General features: G+C 41.4%; 2 protein-coding genes across 8 annotated transcripts; one reads left to right on the plus strand and one right to left on the minus strand.

Moving 5' to 3' along the window:
• Position 1: 1 nt before the first annotated feature.
• LOC109628083 (oxidation resistance protein 1) lies at positions 2-14,138 on the minus strand. Of its 5 annotated transcripts, none has more exons than XM_020084977.2 (16): positions 14,000-14,138; positions 12,793-13,023; positions 11,483-11,679; positions 10,464-10,543; positions 8,391-8,501; positions 7,731-7,913; positions 5,717-5,848; positions 5,456-5,640; positions 4,688-5,037; positions 4,446-4,605; positions 3,037-3,217; positions 2,736-2,852; positions 2,218-2,370; positions 1,962-2,057; positions 1,749-1,822; positions 2-999 (listed from the first exon to the last, which is right to left on the minus strand). In XM_020084977.2, the coding sequence occupies exons 2-16, from the start codon at positions 12,891-12,893 to the stop codon at positions 864-866; spliced, it is 2,256 nt and encodes a 751-aa protein (XP_019940536.2). In that variant the 5' UTR covers positions 12,894-13,023; positions 14,000-14,138; the 3' UTR covers positions 2-863. The 5 variants fall into 5 exon arrangements, with proteins under 5 accessions (XP_019940536.2, XP_019940534.2, XP_069391449.1 ...); XM_020084975.2 differs by having other exon boundaries at positions 7,731-7,916; XM_069535348.1 differs by having other exon boundaries at positions 7,731-7,916; positions 13,928-14,115.
• Positions 14,139-15,367: 1,229 nt separating this feature from the next.
• On the plus strand, positions 15,368-21,613 carry mtfr1l (mitochondrial fission regulator 1-like). Of its 3 annotated transcripts, none has more exons than XM_020085111.2 (8): positions 15,368-15,505; positions 16,978-17,106; positions 17,230-17,337; positions 17,433-17,542; positions 17,829-18,040; positions 18,488-18,866; positions 19,086-19,247; positions 19,433-21,613. In XM_020085111.2, the coding sequence occupies exons 2-7, from the start codon at positions 17,092-17,094 to the stop codon at positions 19,201-19,203; spliced, it is 942 nt and encodes a 313-aa protein (XP_019940670.1). In that variant the 5' UTR covers positions 15,368-15,505; positions 16,978-17,091; the 3' UTR covers positions 19,204-19,247; positions 19,433-21,613. The 3 variants fall into 3 exon arrangements, with proteins under 3 accessions (XP_019940670.1, XP_019940671.1, XP_069391921.1); XM_020085112.2 differs by having other exon boundaries at positions 15,376-15,505; positions 16,943-17,106; XM_069535820.1 differs by having other exon boundaries at positions 15,376-15,505; positions 16,943-17,106; positions 19,086-21,613.
• Positions 21,614-21,818: the final 205 nt, after the last annotated feature.

Genomic DNA, 21,818 nt, shown 5'->3' on the forward strand with positions numbered 1-21,818 from the left:
ATCATTGTTGACATTGTGCTGATTTTTATTAACTAATCTACAATACTGTACAATGTAAGCAAAGTAGCGGTACGGAAGTGACAGAAAGAGCTGAATGACAAAATTGCATTAATCTGCAGTAATAATACACCACAACAGAGTGTGAGTCATCAGTCGAAATGAAAAGAGTTCAGAATAGTCGTTAATGAGGATTATAAGATTGTAAGTACAGATGTTTATAAAACCGGAAAATATTTCTCAGTTCTAGTAATTATTTTTATGACGTCAATGATGAAAACCCAGAGAAATGAACAGTGACTGAGAGAATGATTGTTATAATGTGGCTGTTGAACTGTACACATGCAGTTTAGAAATTGAAAAGGACTCAAGTGTTTCGGAGGTTCAGCATTAACTAAATGCAGCTGTATGAATGTGGGGACATGCATATGACAGGTGTACCTTCACAACGAGATAATGAAGTTACTGATTCTCACTAAGAGCAAAGTGCAGCTTCTGACTCGCTCCATTCAAAAATTGAGGATTCAACTAATCCAGTTTCATTAACAGTCAAGCTCGACTCACGGCTGCAGAACTCCGGTTGGTTTCCGAACCCAAAGGAATGAGTCAACCATTAAAACAGTCCTGAAAGCATGAGATCCCACTCAGCCTTGTTCAGTTCCACTTCATGAGAAGCCACAGCACTCAATCACACGGACACATCCAGCAGTCTGTGGTTCGTTTTTTTTGTGTTTGAAATGGACGTCACCTTGAAATGAGCGGGCGGCTGCTTGTGTTTTATGCTCGGTGATAAATGCTGCGTCGATGAAGCCGATCAGCAGCGACGTGGTGAGTCGAGGAGAAATCTTCGCCTTCGCGCGTCTCGCTTAGTTGAACGTCCACACCTCCAGCTCCATGACGCGGAAGTCGTCCGTCTCTGAGAGGCAGCAGTTATTGAAGGTGTAGCAGGGGCTGCTGCGGCCCAGGTACAAGTTCTCATCCACCCACAGACCAAAGTGACCACTGCGGAGGAGACAGAGGCGGTAGTGAAAGAAAAGAGACTTCTCTTTTACAGCTTGATTGGACTTAATATTGAAATAATCTTTACATTACATCAGAGGCGTTGCAACTAGTTTGGCAAAGCAGGCTAACTGACTGGGGACACGAGCTGAGAGGAGCCCCAGAGAATGGCCGATTAAGTTAATTCTATGATCGGTTACCTACAGGAGACTATTATGACACTATAGTCAGAAACTCCCCATTGAGGTCTCATACCATTAGCTTTCTGCTAAAAGCTTTTTAATTTCAGTCCCTGATGCCTGAGGCCCTCAAAGTCCCTTGAAACGCTCCTGCTTAACATACAAATCAAACACAGCGTAAATTCGATCAGGAAGACTATCTGTATTCATCCAATCAGATTTTGCCATGATCTCAAACAGCCAATCCTGTTGTTGCAGCCAGATTTAGAATCTGTTCTCCTCTCTCTCGCCGTCAGCTGTCATTTCAGTGATTTGCTGCGAGCACTCCTCCTCCCTGATCACCTCCAGCCTCCATATCCAGTGTCCCCCTCACCTCATTCAGGTCTTAAGTATTCTCTGGATCCCTTCAACCAACACCTGACCACTCACCAATCCCCCCCTTGCAACCCTGATGACATCCCGAGGGACGGACTCTTATTTCTATCATATCACTTTCTTCTCGTATTAATTTTTCAATTCCTCATTGAGATATAAGATGATTGCAAGTGAGAGAGTAAAAGGAAGAGACATTACCTTCCACCACCAATGGCAAATGAGTCCAAGTCTCCTTTGATGAAGAAAGAGTTTTCTCCCGTCCATCTGAAGCACTGCAGAGTCACAGTACCAGGAGTCTCACAAATACTGAAGGTGTGTGAAGTTCAAAACCTGCTGCTCTCTACATCCTCACCCTCTCGTCATTTACCAAACCAAAGACAGATGCTTCAGTGTAGTTGTTGACGGTTTTACCTTGAAGCGAGGGTGCAGCATGTAGAGAAACGTTTCTCCTGTGCCGTAGAACTTCTCGCTGGGCCTCAAAGGATGAGAGAGGAAGGCCCCGAATATCTGACGAGGAAAGGTAACAAGAGGTGTTATAATAAGTAAAAAGCAGAGAAGGAAACTTTATTTAAGCACAGAGTTATAAAGTGCTTTACAGGAAGATAGAAGGGAAAATGAAGACATCTTTGAAGACACTGATACTGGAAATGTGTGTTGGTTTTTTTACCTCATCAAGTGCGTCCTTGATGACAACAAGCACAGGTGAGTCTGTGGCACTGAGTTTTCTGTAGAGGGACTTGAGGCTGGAACCGTGACGGGACGTACTGTACGCCAGCTGCCAGGTGCGGCTCACTGTCCGAGGGGGAAGTTCCTTACATAACTGCAAGAATAAAAACGAAAAAGTAAAGGATGGATTGAAAATAAAAGTAGAGCCACATCCTGACATTAAAATGCTGAACAGATACAGTGGATAACATGTGTGTACATGTAGAGGTGTGTTTTCATGATCCAAAGAATAATTAACATCATTTTGATCCACACAACAATCTGCCTCCTCTTCTGCTCTGGTTCTGGATCCAGTTGTACCAGACGTTGCAGAGTAAATGTTTATGAATTAGAGATTTACTTAGTGCTAGATTAGATGTACAGTAAGTAACTTTGGCCACTAGGAGGAGTCTTTCAACCAAAACAATAAAAAGACATAGCTTGATGAAGTTGTGAAGCAGCACGGGAAGTGTCACTCACCTCTCGAACGTGTGATGCTTCCAAAATGTGGCTGCTCTCCACAATATTACTGAGTCCTTCAGGTTCCCTGTCAATGACCAGGGTCGGCTTGTCCCCGTTCTCCTCCATCAACACCATCTAAAAAAAACCCTGTTAATTTAGTCTGTTCTGGAACATCAAGAGAACGTCAAGTTTTTCAGACTTTAGTGACTTTCATCTTTCACACACAAACATATTTGTTATCCTCCAGAATATTCACACATGACCATCTAACTCCGGTGAGACCACCCCTCTCTCGTGAGACCGAAGTGAACCCACTTACCTCCCAGTCGTCCCCCGAGCCGTGGTGCCTCTGGAACACCTCCTCCTCTTCCTCTTTGTCCTCGATTAGTACAAACTCCTCTTCGTCACGGTCTGCTTCCCCCTCCTCCTCAACCCCCTCTCCCTCAAGTACACACAAGTCTGGCCGGCAGCGTGTCAGGTAGGCATACAGCTCGTCTGAGCTGCAGGAGGGGGAGAGGAATGCAGTTGCTCAGAGAAGTTTAAAAACAAACACGCACGGTCAGTGAGTCATCGTGGTGAGAAAGTGCTGTTTTTTTGTCAATAAGTGAGTAAATGAGTCTTTTATCTTGTAAGATTATTGATAATGTAACTATAGCTAATAGTTGTAAAATAAATGTATAAAGCAGAGATAAGTACAGAATTTTGCTTTAAATTGAAAAACTTAGATCCTGTGATAAAACGTACAAGTAGTACAATACTCTAAATACATCTAGTTACCTCTCCCAACCCTGTTAAATAGTTACTGTGTGGGGGCCTTTCACTGTGGTCTTACCTAAATAACTGTTGACACATTCATTTCCCATAAGCCACCTTTGTTTGTTCACAGTAATGTAAGTGTTTTTATAAAGTTGAGAAAAGAATGGGTGGAGTGGGTTAATATACAACAGTGACGAGTTTAAGCCTCACAGGTGAATAAAGTAATGAATGGATGTTTATGTCCAAACCCGAGCCCAGCGTTTTCAATGATTAAAGGCACATGCATTGTAAAAAAGGAAGTAGGTAATCCAGCCAACATGATCGGACCTGAGACAAACCAAAAACCATTTCGAAATGTATGTCTGAACCTGGCCGGACGGGTCCCAACGGGCTCAGGTCCAGTATCCTCACTCTAATAGCATCCCACTGATACATCACCCTTTGGTTTGTGAACAGACGATTTAAAGCCTTTAGTTTAACATTTTAGTTTATTGAGATCAGAAGTAACCTTATTCAGAGAAGCCGGGATTTAAGCCAGACTGAAAGCTCAAGGACACAACCCGCCCCCCTACACCCATTGGATGGCACTATAGCAATCATTCCATCCCCCAATTCATATGATGCTTTATTGTCTGTTTCACTCGCAATGGGACCTTAATTTACTAAATGAACATCGTGTTGTATTCAAGAGTCATTCTCCATATAAACTGACTTCTTTTTGCAACCATTGGTCTTACCCTCTGCTGGTTGTTTGAGAGAACACAGATTTCATTTTCCAACATCCATTTTTATATACAGCCTGTGGTAAGTACACTGCTACTGATTCGTATTATAGGGAATGTACGTAGGATCCAGTGTTTTTAGAGCTTGATCAACACAAATGACTGAAAGTAAATACAAATCTCAGCTTCTGCTGCACAGAACGTTTATAATCTCTGATGATTGGACAGCAGAGCCACTCCATTACTGTACCTTTCTTGTGACAGGGCGAGCCAGGCGTCTCTTCTGGGTAAGGTTTTTGCTGACCCCAGGGGAAGATCTCCTACACCGCGTTTCTTTCCCGCAGACGTCTGAACCCGCAGGCGCACAAACATCAGACTGCCAGCACTAACTGCTGATGACCTATGAGGCCCTGGAAAATAAAAACAAAGGTGGACTTAGGCTGTTGGGAATTAATAGAAATAATACACGCAGATCATAAATCCTGTTCGTACCTGTGTTCTGACTCTTCTCCGTGTCATCGGCCTGCAGCAGGTTTGTACTCGCCACCTCTTGACCTCCACAGCAGAAGGAGGTGGCGCTGCTCAGGACAGCCTCTCCCAGGCCACCGACCGCCACCTCAGACAGCAGCTCCAGCGGGCAGCTCTCAAGCTCCTCTGCCATGTCTCTGCTCTCTGACTCCTCATCTCCAGAAACCTCTTTGGTCAGGCTCAGAGCCAGACTGGACAAGTCTGAGGAGACGGCAGAGACCAGTGCTGGAACCGACTCCCCCTTGTGGTTTGGGACGCTGCCTGCTCGGCTATTGGTTGATTTCAATTTCTGGAAAAATGTCTTTCCTTTTCTCCTTAAAAAGAGAATAATAAAAACATTGGTATTGACTTTTCATGTAACCTGAGTGTGTGTGTGTTTGTTACTGTACTTATACCTTTGTGAGGACCATTTTAAGCATAGACCCTACAGAGTCAGGACACTTTTGTTAAGTGAGGACATTTTGGCTGGTCCTCACTTCTTCTATGGGCTGCTTGAGGGTTAAGAATTGGTTTTAGCATGAAGGTTAGAATTAGGTTTGGTTAGAGCGAGGCATTTCGTTTTTTTAAAGTTAGGGTAAGGGGCACTCATGCATTATGCTTATGAGTGTCCTCACTAAGAAGTACAAATATGTGTATGTGTGTATGTGTGTGTGTGTGTGTGTGTGTGTGTGTGTGTGTGTGTGTGTGTGTGTGTGTGTGTGTGTTGTTTATGAGCAGTGGACCGTTGCTGACCTCTGCTGGGAGGTGTTGAAGTGAACGTGTGAGATGTCGGAGAAAAAGGAGACTGATGCCAGATTGTCGATAGAACACGACAGGAGGTACTCCTCACAGCCGTGCTCCTTCACCAGAGGGAGAGTCTTACACGGGTCAAAGAAGATCTTATTAGAAGTCACCAGCAGGATCCCAGAAACGACACCCTGACAGAGACAGGAAATGTGTTCGCTGACAAACGTCTTTTCATTTGTTGTTACGACAAAAGTTTTTACCACCCACCTTGCGGTCAGTGATGTAGCGGCAGAAAAGTTTTAGGTAGGGCGTGGCCCCTGGTCCCTCCCCCTGACAGCACTCTGGCGGGAGAGCCAATAGGCAGAGCTGTCCATCAGGCAGCGGTACCGCCTCCACATCCTGTCAGTGTCAACAAATAAATAGACATTATGTTTAAATTAGCAACAAAACAATAAGTGAGCAACACTGATAATCAATTACGTGCATATTTATTTATTTGTAGTGATTTTAAAGCGAAGCGTTTTTTGGACAATAGTTAACTATAGACTCTTCTCTTTATCTCCTGTCGTCATGCAAAAATGAAATCAAAATCAACCTCCTCCAGCCCCAATCAGGGGTTTATGACCTTTCCTGCAGCCAGCCAACAGGGGGCGATCACGATGATTTGGCTTGACATTTATTTAAGGGATATCTCAATTAAATTAACTTGCTACACAAAACAATCCCTTTTTTCCCCTCTAGTGTTTTCTGCTTATTCACCCTCTACATCATCACAGAAATAATTTCTACCTCCACAGAGCACAGAATGATGTTCAGAGTGACGACGCTCCGTCTGAGGTTAGTGTTGCAATGTTTGGATTACTAAGTCTTGTTTTGTTGCATGTTTCTATGGTAATGCTCTGTTCATCTAACCCATTATTAAAATTTCTCCTGTGATTCTTTCTCACCGCAGCAGAGAGTAATTGGAATGCTATGATGCAGTGATGCTAAGAAGATGAACAGCCACTACTGTGATCAAATCAGTTTAATTACACGGTTAATTAATCTTTTATTCTTTAGTGGTGCCTGATTCATATTGTTTCATATTCAAAATTGTTTTATTAAAGAGAACTTACAGAATTTCACCTTTATTTTCACTTAAAAAGAATAATGTTTTTGAACTGAAGCGTCAAATTGTTATTCTCATGTCATTTTATGTAACTAAGGTAAATACAGCTGCTAGTATTCCTGCCTTACTTAGCTTTCTATCCAGTTACATAGTTTGGAGAACACTCATTGGTTATAATTGGATCTGTTACAGTAAGAGGTCAATATATTATTGAACCTTAATAAGAGAGTAGTCAGTCATCACAGATGGGGGAAATTCAGTTTCACAGAAATGAATAGTCACATTCAACCCTAAACACCAAATCCTATGGCAAAAACAACAGCATCACAGTACTCATCATTAGACAAAAACAACTGTAACAACAAGGATATTATCATGAAACACTGACTGTTAGTAAAGAGCTGGGTTAACAGCAGGATCACGTGGATGCAGGTACCAGGATTTTGCCTGAGCGTGCTGTTGACGTTGTGATGTGAGTAATGGCCTTAGAAGCTCAGAGGGTTTGAGACCTTTCATTTTGGCAGCAGCAGTGTGGATTATATGTGTTAGTTCTCTCTGGTTTGTTACAGAAACAGGTGGAGCAGTAAAGCAGGAACGTTTGGATGATCCTTAACTTAAGTAAAAGTATCAATACCACAGTTCCAAAATACTCCATCACAAAGTCCTGAGTGAAAAATCCCTCTTAAGTCAAATGTTTTTATTGTGCTGTAAAATGGTCTCACTGATTGATGTATTATTACATATTTCATCATTAGGTTATTAAAACCAATACTTCAATGTGTAGGCAGGATTTTATTGGTGGAGCTAGTTTTGACCATATCATTTATATAGTTTAGCAGTTCCTAACCTCAGGTCCAGGGCCCTCAACAGAGCCACAACATCAATCTGACGGGAAGACAAGCTACACAAACAAATATTTCTCTAATCTTTGATTTTACTGTGAAATAATGGATTTACTTGACCGGTTTGAATGTTGATTAAAATTAAACAAAATTATTTTTTGGGTGTTTTTGTGTTTTAATCTGAAAAGCAACTAGTAGCTAAAACTAAAAAGCACAATATTTCCCAATGAAATGTAATGGAATAGAAATATAAAAAATGGAAATGGAAAGAGAGTACACAACTGTACTTCAATACAGTACTTATTGAATGTATATAAACTTTTTTTCTTACCAGCAGTTTGTCATATTCTGCCTCTGGGGAGGGGGAGAGTGGTGGAGCAGGGAGTGGATCCAAGCAGTCTCCGTCCGTCTCTCCCTGTGGCGTCTCTTTAGGACCGGAGCCTGATTCCAGCTCTGGTGTGGACGATCCTCGGTCCTTGGTGGAGTTGGTGTTTCTCCCCTTCACTGCCACCAGCTGCTTCAGAATGGAAGCCATGATAAGAATAGCTCTGACATTGAAATAGATACTAGCTGATGACAGGACTGACCACTTCCTCTTTCTACAGGATTGCACCTCCCCTCTCCTCTTTGTTTGTCGTCACATTAGAGCTTGAAATGAGGGCTGTGCTTGATGAGCTGGAGGCTTCGATCCGTTTACCACAACAATATAACAATTCATGACCTTAAGATGATAGTGAGCAAAAATCATATATCATGTACTGCATTACCAGTCCAAGTTCGCTCATATATATTTGGGTGAATGCTTCAATGAAATTAGGGTGGAGCAAAAGATTTGCTGCCTCAAGCTAAATAGAAGCGGTTAAAGTGGGGAAGCTCCTAATTTGCATTTCAAACAAAATAAACAAACACAGGCAAAAACACACACAAGACCTAATGTGCACACTGTGAGTCACATGTCGGCTGCCATCATGTGCCTACAGTTGACTCTTACCTCTCTAGCGATGAGGGCAGCAGATGCAGAGGATACATTAGAATCTGCTGAGGATGAACCGTTGCTGCAGAAATGAGATGAGAGGCTGAACACTGTATCGCCATGGAGACCCTAAAACACAAATATAAAAATCAATGAACGATGTTTTTCAGTAGATGATCAGATCTCAACTTACGCCAGGACCAGAGAGGATAATGTTTTACTTCTGTGTGAATCAGGGAAGGAGTTCAATGACACATGGACACCGATATTCTAATATTAACCAGATTAAAACAATAGTCTGAATAAGACACTGCCATGTACACAGTATTGTCTGATTACCTTAATCCAAATAAGGTCATACTGAATAAGCAATAATCAAGATTAACATTAAGACACGTGGAGTATTGTGACGAAGGCAGATCAAGCTTTTTCTATTAGAGCCCCACACAGATATTTCACCTCACCCTTGTTCATGGTGACACCCACTGTCTGTATGTTTCAGAAGATTTTACTATTGAATTCTTGAGAAAATGTTTCATTATGACTCAGTCATGAGTCGTTTTTCTTTACCCGGCTAAGTCCCCGAAAAGACGTGCATACATTTTCAAAGTGCGGCTGGCGTGACTGCAGGGAAATTTGCTTTTCATGTAAATGTAGTCACTGAATCAACGATGGAGGAAATCTCTTGATTAATGGTGTATAATGTTCATGGAGGAGGAGGAGGAGGGTTTCTTTCAAAACTGAGGAACTGTAGCTTCTGATTTGATGTAATCACAGACTCCAATCTCATTCCACCCTAAATCAAAACTTGCTTCATCAGGCTGGATGTTCACCAGTGAATAAGATATACTATTGTTTGGCAGCATCATCGTCGAGCTGAATATTTGAAATAGCTGAAGTGAAGGATCAGCTCCGCAACTGTTGTTTGCTGACAGATGGATCCATTGACCTAAATTAGACTCCAGGCGCCTGATACATTGTGTGACCACTGAATAAATTGTGTGCTTTTAGTGTGGGTGTAAGCATGTAGATGTGTCTTTGGATCTATGTGTGTTTGTGTGGGCACAATTGTGTGCTTTAACAGATAAACTGTATTTTTGGATAAACATCTATTGAAAAAAATATGAAAAAAGGTTCATGTGCAGAAGAAAATCTTCTTTGAATCTCAACCTATTTCTGAGAGATACTTAACTACCATTAGATTTTAATAAACACCTCTCATTATAACACAATATCATTCAACAGCAGCAACAATATACAGCCCAAACTGCATGAGCATTGAATTAAAATTAAAACTTGTGCATCTAATAAACTGGTCACTTATTGTAAACAATAATTTAAGAGATCCACTTATTTAGAAATTAGGAGAAAGGGGTGTCTACAGTCTGTGGTTTGGATTAAAATAACTTGGTTTACACCTGAAGTTATGTAGAATATGATTATTGGGTAAAAGCAAGATTTAACATGATTTAACGTCTGTCTTCAAAATCTGGATGAAGTGTACAAACCGATTAAAGCCACTTTTTCAAAAGAAACAAATGACGTGAAGGAAGAAGAGAAATAAAGAAAAGAAAAAGAACAGAAGAGGCATAATAATATGTATAATAATAATAATAACAATGACAAATCCAAATAGAGCACGTGGTAATAATCACTATCGCACTTTCCAGATTGATGATAATACAACACTAAACAACACTTGCTTCTTCATTTTATAATCAATGTATAATTAACAGCTCGACGGCAAAATCAAAAAGCTGACAAATACCTTTGAGTTAACATCTGAATGCAGATTCCTGCGGCTGTATTTGTGGAAGAGGCTCTGCAATAGCCCCTGCTTCCCCATGGTGCCACAGAACAGCTGTAACAGCTCTGACTCGCAGCTCTGAACCTTGGACGCTCTTTATCAATCTCCCTATCCAGACCATAAACTGTAAAACCAAACCAGCGTTGCTCTGCTATAACTAATCAGCTGACAGATATATACGTGCAGCGATGAAGCTGTTATCTACCACTTCTCCAATCCTCTCCCTGCAGGTTCCCACAGCTGAAGTCAAATCCAGTCAAAAAAACAAAACGCATGTGACTCACCCTTCTGCTCCTGCTGTCATCTGACAGTTCGGCCATATGTTGTTGCTTCCCTGCAGGATTGTTCAGATCCCATGAGGTCCCTGTAAATTAAAATAAGACTATTTCTGTCGTACCTTTTGACAAAACATCCACAGGGCATCACCCTATGAAAAGGCTCGGCATCACTTGCTAACAGGAATAAAAGAAGCCTCTACAGCTCAGTGAGGAGTCAGGAGGGGCTGAATGAATCTTGATGAATTCTACCAATTTAAAAAAAAGTAATAATCATTATGATCAATTGATATGTTCGCCTCAAACGTAAACTCAACGTATTGACACTGAGAAGAGTAAAAGTACATTCATTATGTAACTGTGGCATGTCTGAGGACGTCAGCTGGGTGGGCGGTCCTTCATATGTGGTTCAGGATTTCACAAAACAAAATTTCATCATGTTCAAGTTTAAGAGGCCAAAGACATGTTTTGTGAAGCCCTGTGACCTTGACTCTTAACCATTGGCCACCCGAATCTAATCAGTTAATCTGTGAGTCCGTCATTCATGAGCCAAAAAATGGTTTTGTGAGGTCATCCTTGAGTCCAAGTGAATGTTTGCGCCAGATGTCATGAAATTCCCTCCAGGTGTTCTTGAGATGCTGCGTTCACAAGACCCAAAATGGGATTTGTGAGGTCACAGTGACCGTGGCCTTTGACTACCAAAATCTATTCAGTTAATCTGTGAGTCCAAGATAAAAACTGTACCAAATTTAAAGAAACTTACTCAAGGCTCAATTGCCAATTCTTGAAGGGGACAGACGGATGTATGTAAATACGAAGGGATAAACAACTCAAAAACATAATACCGTCACTTGCTAACAGGATTAATAGAAGCCTCCACAGCTCATGTGACTGCCAGCTGCATGAAAATAACTGCCAACAGGCTCATCAGATGTGAATTCAAGATGAGGCCACAGCTACTTTCCCTCTGTTTGATGCATTCAGCCTGGGCCCTGCCTGGAGATGTATATCCAACAGTTCCAGGATACCTTGCAGGTAATACTGCCGCAGCTTGGGGTTTCTGATATGGGGGATGTGGTTGAGAGGCCTGCCGACGATGGGCTGGTGCAGCCGCTGGCCGCTGGCTATGGCTTCCTGCATGACTCGGGCCTGTGGCTGGTTCTCCCAGGGCCGCTTAGCGAACTGCGGGGGCTGAGAGACGCCAGGAGGAAGCTTGGAACCCAGCCTGAAAGATGAAGACAAGCCTGGTTCATAGCATGTCATAAGTACACACTCCTGGTGAGTGACAATACAGTACATGGACTGAATTTACACAGTCTTTATCGACCACTTAAAGCACATTCACCCATACAGCACTTCTGTATGCAGAACTTTCTTAAACACCCCAGGACACTTTAGAATGCAGACTACAGATGCAGGGGATCGAACCACCCAGCTTCTGGTTAGTGGACCACCCTCTCTATCTCCTGTCGCCCAGCTAGCTGAGAATAACAGTTTTGAAAGATGTTAAAACTCTCTGCAGAGCCGAAGGAAAGTTCGCTGAAGATTCTCTTGAGGTTTATACCTATGAGTGACACATTTCATGTGATGATTTGATCATTTTAAAAGAATGAAAATACTGAAAATTACAGCAGTTGTCAGGGGCAAGCCTTACTCCCAGTAATAATGTCATAAAGTGACTTTTTCACAAATGCTGGATTATTGACTGAATCAAAGAACATTTGTTTGACTTTGACTTTTCAGCTGTAAATCATAAAACGTCATATTTACACAAATCACCTGGAAATTGTGTCAATGGATTTATGCCTTTATTCGGTGTCTATAAAGAAACCTCCGCTAAGGAGGTTAGGGAACATAGTTGTTTATAGAGTATTTCTGCACAGACATACCTCCTTCAGATCAAGATAGATCTTCCATGCTCCAATATGAATTGTTTTCCTTTTGATTCAAGGATTTAATGTTTGGGCTATGAACAACTGTACAGAGCAACGTTCACAGTCTGATCAGAGTTATTTATAGAGGAGTGGGAGTTGTTTGTGCGATGGCTGTGTGTTCCTGACGAGATGCGGCACCTTTCACCCACATGAGGCTCTGTGATGGAGCCTGGCGTCTTTCAGCGACAGTGGAGGAAACCAGCTGATGACCAATATGTATTTTGTGCTAAAAAAAGCCTTCATATTTGTTTTGTAGTCAATTGCAAAGAACCTTGTCCCCCTCTAATAAAAGAATGAATAATGGCTTACTAAAATCTGAGAAGCCAGACTTGTCACATGTCTGCTTGGAGCTTTCTCTGTTTTCTTTCCAGTAATCCGTGTTTGGTATTTATAGAGGCACTGACCTGCTCTTGACGTTGCCGAAGTAGCTGCTCCTGCTCTTGTCCCTCTTGGGCTCGTTGTCGGTGGATCCTAAAATCTCAGGCCTCCTCACAGACTGAGCCATTTTCCTCTCCGTTCTTTAGTGTGAAGCTGGCAGACTTAGTGGCAGATGCAGAGAGGACGAGGGGGCTCAGCTGGCATCCTTCCTCCTCCTTTTATTCCCCATGCCTGCCTCCTGGCCCAGTTTACAGCACCTACACAGGGCGGATTTTTACAAACATCAGCTGGGCAGGAGGAGGGAGGGATTGAGGGAAGGAGAAGGAAGGGGGGGTAAAAGCTCTATGGTACCTGCAGCAACATGACCCCATGAGGAAGTGATCGAGACACTTAGCAGGATAATGGAGCCGGCTTTCAAAAATTCAATAAAACTGTCAATCAGTGCTCATTATCGTTTTTACAATAATAACAATAATAACAATTTTCAATTGCAAGCTGCACATTTTAGTAAATTATTGTAGATCAAACCGCAAATTTGAACAGATTTATATTTGTAGACTAAACTACAGACTTAAGTACTTTCATAACTGTAGTACCAAACTATAAATTTGGGAATTTTCTTATCTAGAGACCACATTACAAATTTGAGCAGTTTCATAATTGCAGAGTAAACTACAAATTTGGGTAGTTTCTAATTTGAGGAACAAACTACAAATTTGAGAAGTTTCACATTAGCAGAGCAAACTACCCATGTGAATAGTTTATTGTAGATCAAACTGCAAATTTGAGTAGTTTCTAATTTGTAATATATGATGTGATGGATGAGACGGTTTGAATGAGTTTTAGAATGTAATGACCTCAGCCTTTGCTCACATCATGACACAGGAATGTATCAGGTTCATGGAGCCTCACTGCTGCACCTCAGCTCATCTTTGAATGAACAGCAACAACGGGACTAGCTTAGCTTTGCCCTGCACCCTGCAACAGCTCCTCACACCACTCAGTCACGCATCGCTCCATTCCAATAAAACGACAACACTCGGCTTCCTGTAAATGCAGCGGGTCAGTGCATCTGCGTGGACGAAGTGTGCATTTCAGACGACATTACAGAATAATAATGGAGATAGCGGCTATGGCAGGAAGAGAAAAAAAAAAACCCACATGCGATCAGCAGCTGAGCAGAGATGAAGAGGTGAGAGGAGCAGACACACGGAGCTGTGACTCTTCACTGACCTGCGATGGAGATGTCTGTCGGTCAGAGGAGCGTGTCTTCATGTTGCAGTGTTATGATATCACTGCAGACACCAGCCCTGAGCCCGAGGGACCTGACGCACCGACTGTCAAGATGCGTCCTGCCCGGGCGAGGGATTGGACGAGAGACGTTTAGTAAAGGCGGAAGTAGATGGGAGGGAACCATCTTGTTCTCTTGCACAACCATCTTTGTGCTGTATTCGTGCAGACTGGTGAATGACATGACAACTCCATCATGCAAGATTTCATAAAAACAGTATTTCATGGCAAATTGTCTACTGTTTATTTATTATTTCTGAGTTACTTATGTATTTTTATATTTTTTATGATAAAGAAATATATGGAGCTGTTTTGCTCACATACATACATGATAATAATAATAATAAAGCTATATTTCATTCAATATACAAAGATACTTGAAGTGATATCTATAAATATATATGGAGATACAGACTTACATTCTAATCAGACATTAAAAGAAGTTCTGAAATGGGTTTTGAATTGTTTTTTGAAGGTGGATGTGAATTTTCTTTATATCAATTGTTTCATCCTTTATTTGTTATATGTTTCAATGTAAGACTCTCTTACACCAGTATGTTCTGTTAACATATAATGGTCTGGTAAGAGCATGGCTGTGTTTCTATTTAACAATAATATAGTTATGAACATTTGCAAATCATTCTTGAGGTTCCACACTCTAAAAGTTTCATGTTTTCAAGTCACAAGTTTCTTTATTTCACTCCAGCCATATCTGTAACATACAAAGGCACAGGATTGTGTTTCTGAGGACCTGCACAAACAAACAGTTAAAAGACAATTCAAAAAAGCAGCAGTTTTATAGACAAGTGCAATAATCATACAGTGCAATCAAGTGCCTGAGTTAATCTGATTTAAAAGAATTAAAAAAAACACACACACAAAGGAGTTTCTCTACTGGCAGTTATTAAAAGTCTTGGGCAAAAGATTGAGTGCTCTCACGTTAACAGCAACTATTTGCTCAATTGTAAACAGGGTGCAAATACAAACATATTCAATATGTGTAGGGGGACAGAAGATTTCCTGTTATTGGATGATAACTGATCCACTGTGAACTCGTTACCAAAGATGAATTAATAAATTACAGCCGATTAACACTTGATAAGTAATAGATGGGGTCGTTTGGGTTTTTGTCAGTGTCAACGAATCTAAATAAAGTGACAATTCTTTCGTAGATGTGTTTGTGAAATATAAAAACATGTTTCTGTTATGAGACCAAACGCTTTATAAATAAACTTGACCGCTTACCTCCACCTCTAGGGGGCGCTCAATGGTCGGTTCTGATAAAGTGAGGTCATGGGGCTCCAGCCAATCAGATCGCAGGGAGAGCGAGGCACAGTTTCCGGCCTGATGAAGGAAAACAGCAGCAGCAGACTGAAAGACGAAGAGGAGAAGCGGAGATTCACCAACTGTTCACCGCCGCAGCTTCCACACGTCCATCTGTTAGTTACCGTAAGTTGCACCCCTGTGTGTTTTTTAAATGGCACTTCGTGAATATAAGCGAAGAAGAGAGGAACATGTCGCTCTACGGCTGAGGGTCACACCGGGGGCCGCTGCTAAAGCTAACTGACTGTGTTTGTTCGATGCCCGGAGCAACCGGCTAAAGATGGAGGAGAGAACAACGGATCACAAACCACATCTCTAAAAGCTTTTCTTCCTCATTTCTGGCTTCTCTTATCTTCTCGTATAGACGATAATGTCGGCTGCTGTGCAGTTAGCATAGCGGGTGTCCTATACTAAATGTAGCGTGTTAGCTGTGTTAGCCTTGATGATTGCGTTTATGTTTAACTACTCACAGTGAGAGGGTGATCATGAAGTTAAAGTTACTCTGTTGGCTTTAGTTTATCAACAGTTATGTTAAGATAATCACATTTTGTATCTTATTGCTGGTGATATTTTTGTTATGGATGGGGAATACTCATTACTCAAGTACTAAATGTAAGGTTCAGGTGCTTGAACTTAAAGGTTCAGTGTGTAGAGTTTAGTGATATCTAGTGTTGAAATGTCATGTTGCAGCTGGACACCCCTCACCTCACCCTCTCCTTCCAAACATGAACAAGAACCTGTGGTAGACTTTAATTGTCATAAAAACTCAAAAGGTGTTTAGTTTGTCCAGGACTAATGTAATGGCCTCCGTAGTGAGGACCCCCTCGATGTAAATATAAAGTATTTAAATATAAAGGGCCTTTGCTGAGGTAAAGAAAACTACAATTCATACAATTTAGATGAAATGAACTAGTGAAAACATCATGAGAATTATTCTACATTAAATATCTGCCAATAGATCCCTGTCACCTAAATCTTACACACTGTCCCTTTAACTTGAATATTTGAATTTTATATTTCTTTGTAGTGGTGGATACTTCTGCTACCTCTGGTTTATTGTATGCATGGTCTCTAGCTAATGAAAGAGCTTGATCTAGATTGGATTACCTTTAATAAAGTTGTGTTATATTTGTTAGATTATGTAAGTTGTGCCAATATCTCAAATATCTATCTACAGTATAACAAGGCTGGTCAATATGGCCCAAAAATGTATTGAGATAAAAATGTTCATGTTAGTCGATATCATACATAAACAATATATATCTATTATGTTATGTATTGAACTTTGATATTATTGACCAGTCAAAGTCAATTATCGATATTTGATGTTTAATTGCCCAATGTCCAGTCCTATCCAATCATACAAAGAAAATGTATATGTTCTCTAATGACACAGCATTTTACAAATTCAGAGGCTGTACTGACTATATGCATTTTAATCAAGGAAATGACACACACTAGAAGCTAAACTAGTCCGTTTTTTTAAATGATTCACTTATCTTCTGGCATTCAATCAACTACTTTAACAGTTTTTAAGTTGTTGCTGCTCATTTCTTTCAACAGATGCTCTAACTCATCACTAATTTACATCCCAATAGTTGGCAGAGACAGACATGACATCTGTTTGCTGAACTGGTCGATCTTAAGCCACAGGTAGCACCAAACATTGGTGTGCAACTTCCCAGCGAGTCAGACTGACCCCCCCCATCACCATGGACACAGAAACAGTACGTTTATTTCCTACTGTTTAAATTAAAAACTTTCCCCCTACACGATTATTCAATTTAAAGTAAGTATTGATATGAATTATACTCTTTCATCATATGTAGTAACAGTGTTTTGTTTCACAGGAAGTAATTCCTATCTGGCAGAATAAGCCCCATGGATCCACCCGTAGTGTTGTGAGAAGAATAGGTTCTACTCTCCCACTCAAACCTCCACAAAGAGCATGTTTCCAGGTACACATCAGATCCAATGTGACCCATTTCTATCTGGCAATAAAACTGCCAAAAACATCTTGACATGTATATTAACTTGTGTCTTTGTGCAATAGGAACTACCAGGCCTACCCTCTCTTCGGCCTATGGATGGCCCTATGGTTCCTACCTTGGCAGACATTGCCTGGATTGTTGCAGATGAAGAGGAGACATATGCTCGAGTACGGTGTGTAAATAGTTAATCACTACACCTTGTTGTAGCGCCAATTCACTTCTCCCTACCTGCAATATCCCAGCCTTTTCTGACTATCAGGTGCGTATTTGCAGGAGTTATTGTAGCCCTGTTATGTTTGATTGCATCAGACTTTACAAACAGACCAAATAAAGTGAGTGCTGGGGCTTTTTCTGGGCAGCAGGTTAAGAATTAGAAGCATCAGAGGAGATGCAGCACAAAATAAATGCTGAACTTATTTATTTTGATTCAGCTCGATGACACCAACCTTCTGTTCCAGGAGCGACTCACGTCCTCTAAAGCATGAATGGCGGCCCACGCCCCTGCTGGTGCTCCACAGGAACTCATCTGTGCCCAACTTCCGCCGTGAGGGCAAAAGGATGGAGGGACTGAAGAAGCCCGGGGTCACGGCGCTAAATCGAACAACAGCTCTGCAGGACGAGCTCAGCAGACTCCGAGCACAGATTGCCAAGATTGTGTCAAGTGATTCTGGTAAGTTATCTAACTTAACACTCTCCCTACTTCAAAAGCTGCTTTGAGTAATGCAGATTTCAGATTGCTTTAGTCTGGTTAGGTGAGTGTGTTTTACCGAGTTATTGACTTAATGGCGGTGTGATTCTTTTGTTGCCAAGTCAGCTGCCTTGATTCTCCTTAAGCTCTTTTGTACTAAGATGCCTTGGCATCTGTTTGTAGGTCAGTGACTTAAGGTAATCTTTCGTTCTGTGGAGGCTGTTATTCACAGGGATGCAATGAGTAGGTATCATGTTATTTGAGTAGGAGGTACTCCAAACAGTAGCATGCCTATACTCTTGCTTTGAATTGACATAAGAAATTATCATTTTAGATAGTTAAGTTTCTCGTAACGCTGTCCCATCCCAACTCAATGTAATAATTACAGATCCACTTATTTCCCTCCTCTGCTTTGCTGATTTATTTCAGGCTCCAACCCCCTGACTCCCGATCTGCTCTCCCCCGACGACACGAGTATGAGCTTCTCCATGGCGCCTTTCGAGGCGGCATCCTACCAGCCGGCTGCCACTGCTGCTGCCTCCTTTGTCATCAGTGACGTCACGGAGGAGGAGGAAGAAGAGGAGGAGGAGGAAGATGAAAAAGATGTGGTCTCTGTGGTGTCAGAGCTGGTCCCTGACCCTCTGCCACCTGTTTCCATGACGGCATCAGCAACCTTTGACCTGGACAGGCCAAGCATGGACTTCCGGGAGGCTGAAGAGGACACAGTGTCACTGTCAAAGTCCACCAGCTTTGCCGACGTGATGGACATTCTGAAGGACATGAACCGCATGAAGATGAGCAAAGACAGGTAAGTGTTGCCACTGAGCCAAACTGCTGCAGCTTCATATTAACAGACAAATACAAAAGTTGCAAGAAAACTAATTGGAATATTTCCCTAAATGTCACATTAAAATTATATTTTACACTTTCACATCTAACTGTCTTATTATTCATCATCGTGAAAGCATTTTGTTGATGCTCAACAGTTCTTAAGTGGGCTTGTATTTTCTGTCGCTTGACATGACAGGTACAACAGAGGCTGCACGTCCCTGAGAGAGGAGGACTCTGCAAGTCTGATTTCAGAGGCTTTGAGGAAAAAGTTTGTCTTGAAGGACGAAGATTCCGCTGCTGTGAATCGGAAGTAGCTCGATTGCGTGTTTGTCATCGCCACCCGATCCTGCTGTTTAATGTAAGTCAGGACAGGATTGTTGAGTTTTTTTATTTCTTTTGAGTCGTTTTTAAATATCTTTTCTAATAAAACCTTTGTAACTGACGGTTGCTGTTTTCAGTGCCAAACTGTTGAAGCTCACTTGTGGGTTCTTAGTTGTCGTTCTACTTTTTTTTTTTTTTTCTCCTCTCCCTCATTAATTTTAGGCCCTTGCCTGTGGAGTATGTACCCATGGATCCACGACCTTGCTCCTCAAACCCAAGGCAATAGCTGTCCACCAGAGATAAGACAAAAACACTTTGTCCCAGACATTCACAGCCAAATGTGAACTTCACAGTACAAGGGGGAACAGTCCGCTCTTTATAACAATAATCTATTTCAGTACTGCATCGCATACGGCATTCATTGTAATTCCCCATGGAAAAAAAAAGCTAATTTTCAACAACGACTCAACAGACCGATGCCAGTGCTGTCCAGTAATATGGGGGGTTGTGTCATAAGAAGGCGCTGAAGGATGCACTGAAAGATGCAAAAATCTTTGTTTTTCAGTTGTGTACAGAAGTCCTCTTACATACTTGAACATATTTTTCCAGATGAAACCAGTCTCATGCACATGCAGAGATGTAGTGTATCTTATTGACCGCGTGTGTGAGGAAAAATAAGTTATATATATATATGTATCTTTGCTGAGTTTCCAAATGTGCACAGCATCATGTGCGTTGCTTGTTCCACTGCACCTCTTATGCCTGTCTGCTTTTGTGTGAATAGCATATAGAGTGACACTCAAACTACGGGGCACTGATTTTTTATTTATTTTAATCCCAAACTAAAATACATAGAAGATATAGTTTGAGGTGTGAACTCTGTTGTGTATAAATCAATGGATGTGTGTGATTTAACGGTGAACCCTCCTGTGTTTGCATCTTTTTGTATTTCCAGTAAAGGCAACAATACAAGCATCAGCAGGTCTTTTATATAGTAACTTCCTCTTGTGTTTAAAACAAGCTAATTTGTAGATGAGACCACTTTTATGATGTTTCTCACGTGACATCAGAGAGGTGGTTTTAGTTTGAGCAGAGACAACTGAGCTATGTGTAAAGGTGCAATCACACATACACGAATGTAGTAGTGACGAACCTTCGCCTCCCGTTCACTCCCAGTCTGCACCGACATTTGCTTCCTACGGCGAAGTAAATCAGCAGTGTGACTTCGTGTGGGGTTCAAATTTGGTGTCCCATGATATTCTCTCTGCTTTAGCGTATATGTGACTGTGCCCACAAGCAGTTTTCAGAATGAACTCTGTGAAATGTCTGGGGAATTGTGCCCGGACCTTTTCAGACTTTGCCTTTCACAAATGAAGAACGCAGCAGGAGATTGTGTGGGTCAGATGTTCTCAAATCTCATTGTCTGTCCAACTTGTATGTCACCTAATTTTCATCATAAGATAATTCTATTGTTAAATCTTTTGTGTCACTCTCACTCGGACATTTTACTGGGGGGATGGCAGGAAAAAGTTCCAGAAAAAGTCCGGAACAACTGTCTTTGACGACGTGTTCTCACCTGCAGCCCCCTCGCAAAAGTGTCAGGAAAATGTCCGGATTTCAGTGCATGTGTGAAAGCAGCTTTACAAAGCTTTCACATCAGTGTGTTTGTGTGTGTGTGAGAGTGTGTGTGTCACAATGACTATTGTTGTTGACGCCTTACCACAGATCTATTGCCTGTTCCAATGCCTGGTTTTATTCCTTTATTAGCTCCAAGTGCCAAGGGTTTGTTTTAATCAGCCCACCCTTCAACGCCTGCCCTCTTTTTCTTTTTTCCTGAATGTGTCCTCCAACCTCAACAAGTTCCACGTCTTCATCCAAACAATGAACGACTTTGTTAAGAATCAGCTGCGAGTGTTTGTTTATTGTTAAAAATTAACACTCACAAAAAAAAATGACTTGCTGTTTTGTCAGATTTACTTCAACCCATGTCACTCCTACGTTTCGTTTGTCGTGTGTATTCCTACGAGACTGAGAATCGTATAGTTCAGTTTTGCAGTGTGAAAAGCTATTACTTATGTATGTGTTTGCATTGAACAAGAAGGTGCCCATCTGTGTGTCATTGTATGCCGTGAAGGTTTGACTTGCTGGAATCGACCCTCAACAACTTTCTCAATAGTTCATTTCCTCATCAAAGTGAGAGTTGCCCAACAAACACTACCTGTTCAGTATTTCAGAAAGAAAACTGAAGGGAAAATTGAGTTAAAGAGAATTTGACTGTTTCTGTGTGCTGCTTTGAGCATTTGTCACCATCTTACCTCTGTAGGGTTGAGCCCACCACCTGTATGTTCATTTTTTTATTATCATGTATGGACTTGTAAATAAAGATCAGCTGAGGTTTTGAAACTATGACTGTTGCTTTCCTGATCAGCATGCAGTAAGACTTATATCCAGTGTGGGGCAGTGCAGGCAAACAAACCTTGGGCTTTGTTTAAACTATTTAATTTTGCCATAAGAAATACTGAGCACCTTTAATTCCTCTCAACTACAACATCTATCACACACATGGAATACACTGTCATATTAAGATTTGTGTTTATTTAATATTTCA

This window comes from Paralichthys olivaceus, chromosome 12 (genome assembly GCF_024713975.1).
Source record: "Paralichthys olivaceus isolate ysfri-2021 chromosome 12, ASM2471397v2, whole genome shotgun sequence".
Lineage (NCBI taxonomy): Eukaryota > Metazoa > Chordata > Actinopteri > Pleuronectiformes > Paralichthyidae > Paralichthys > Paralichthys olivaceus.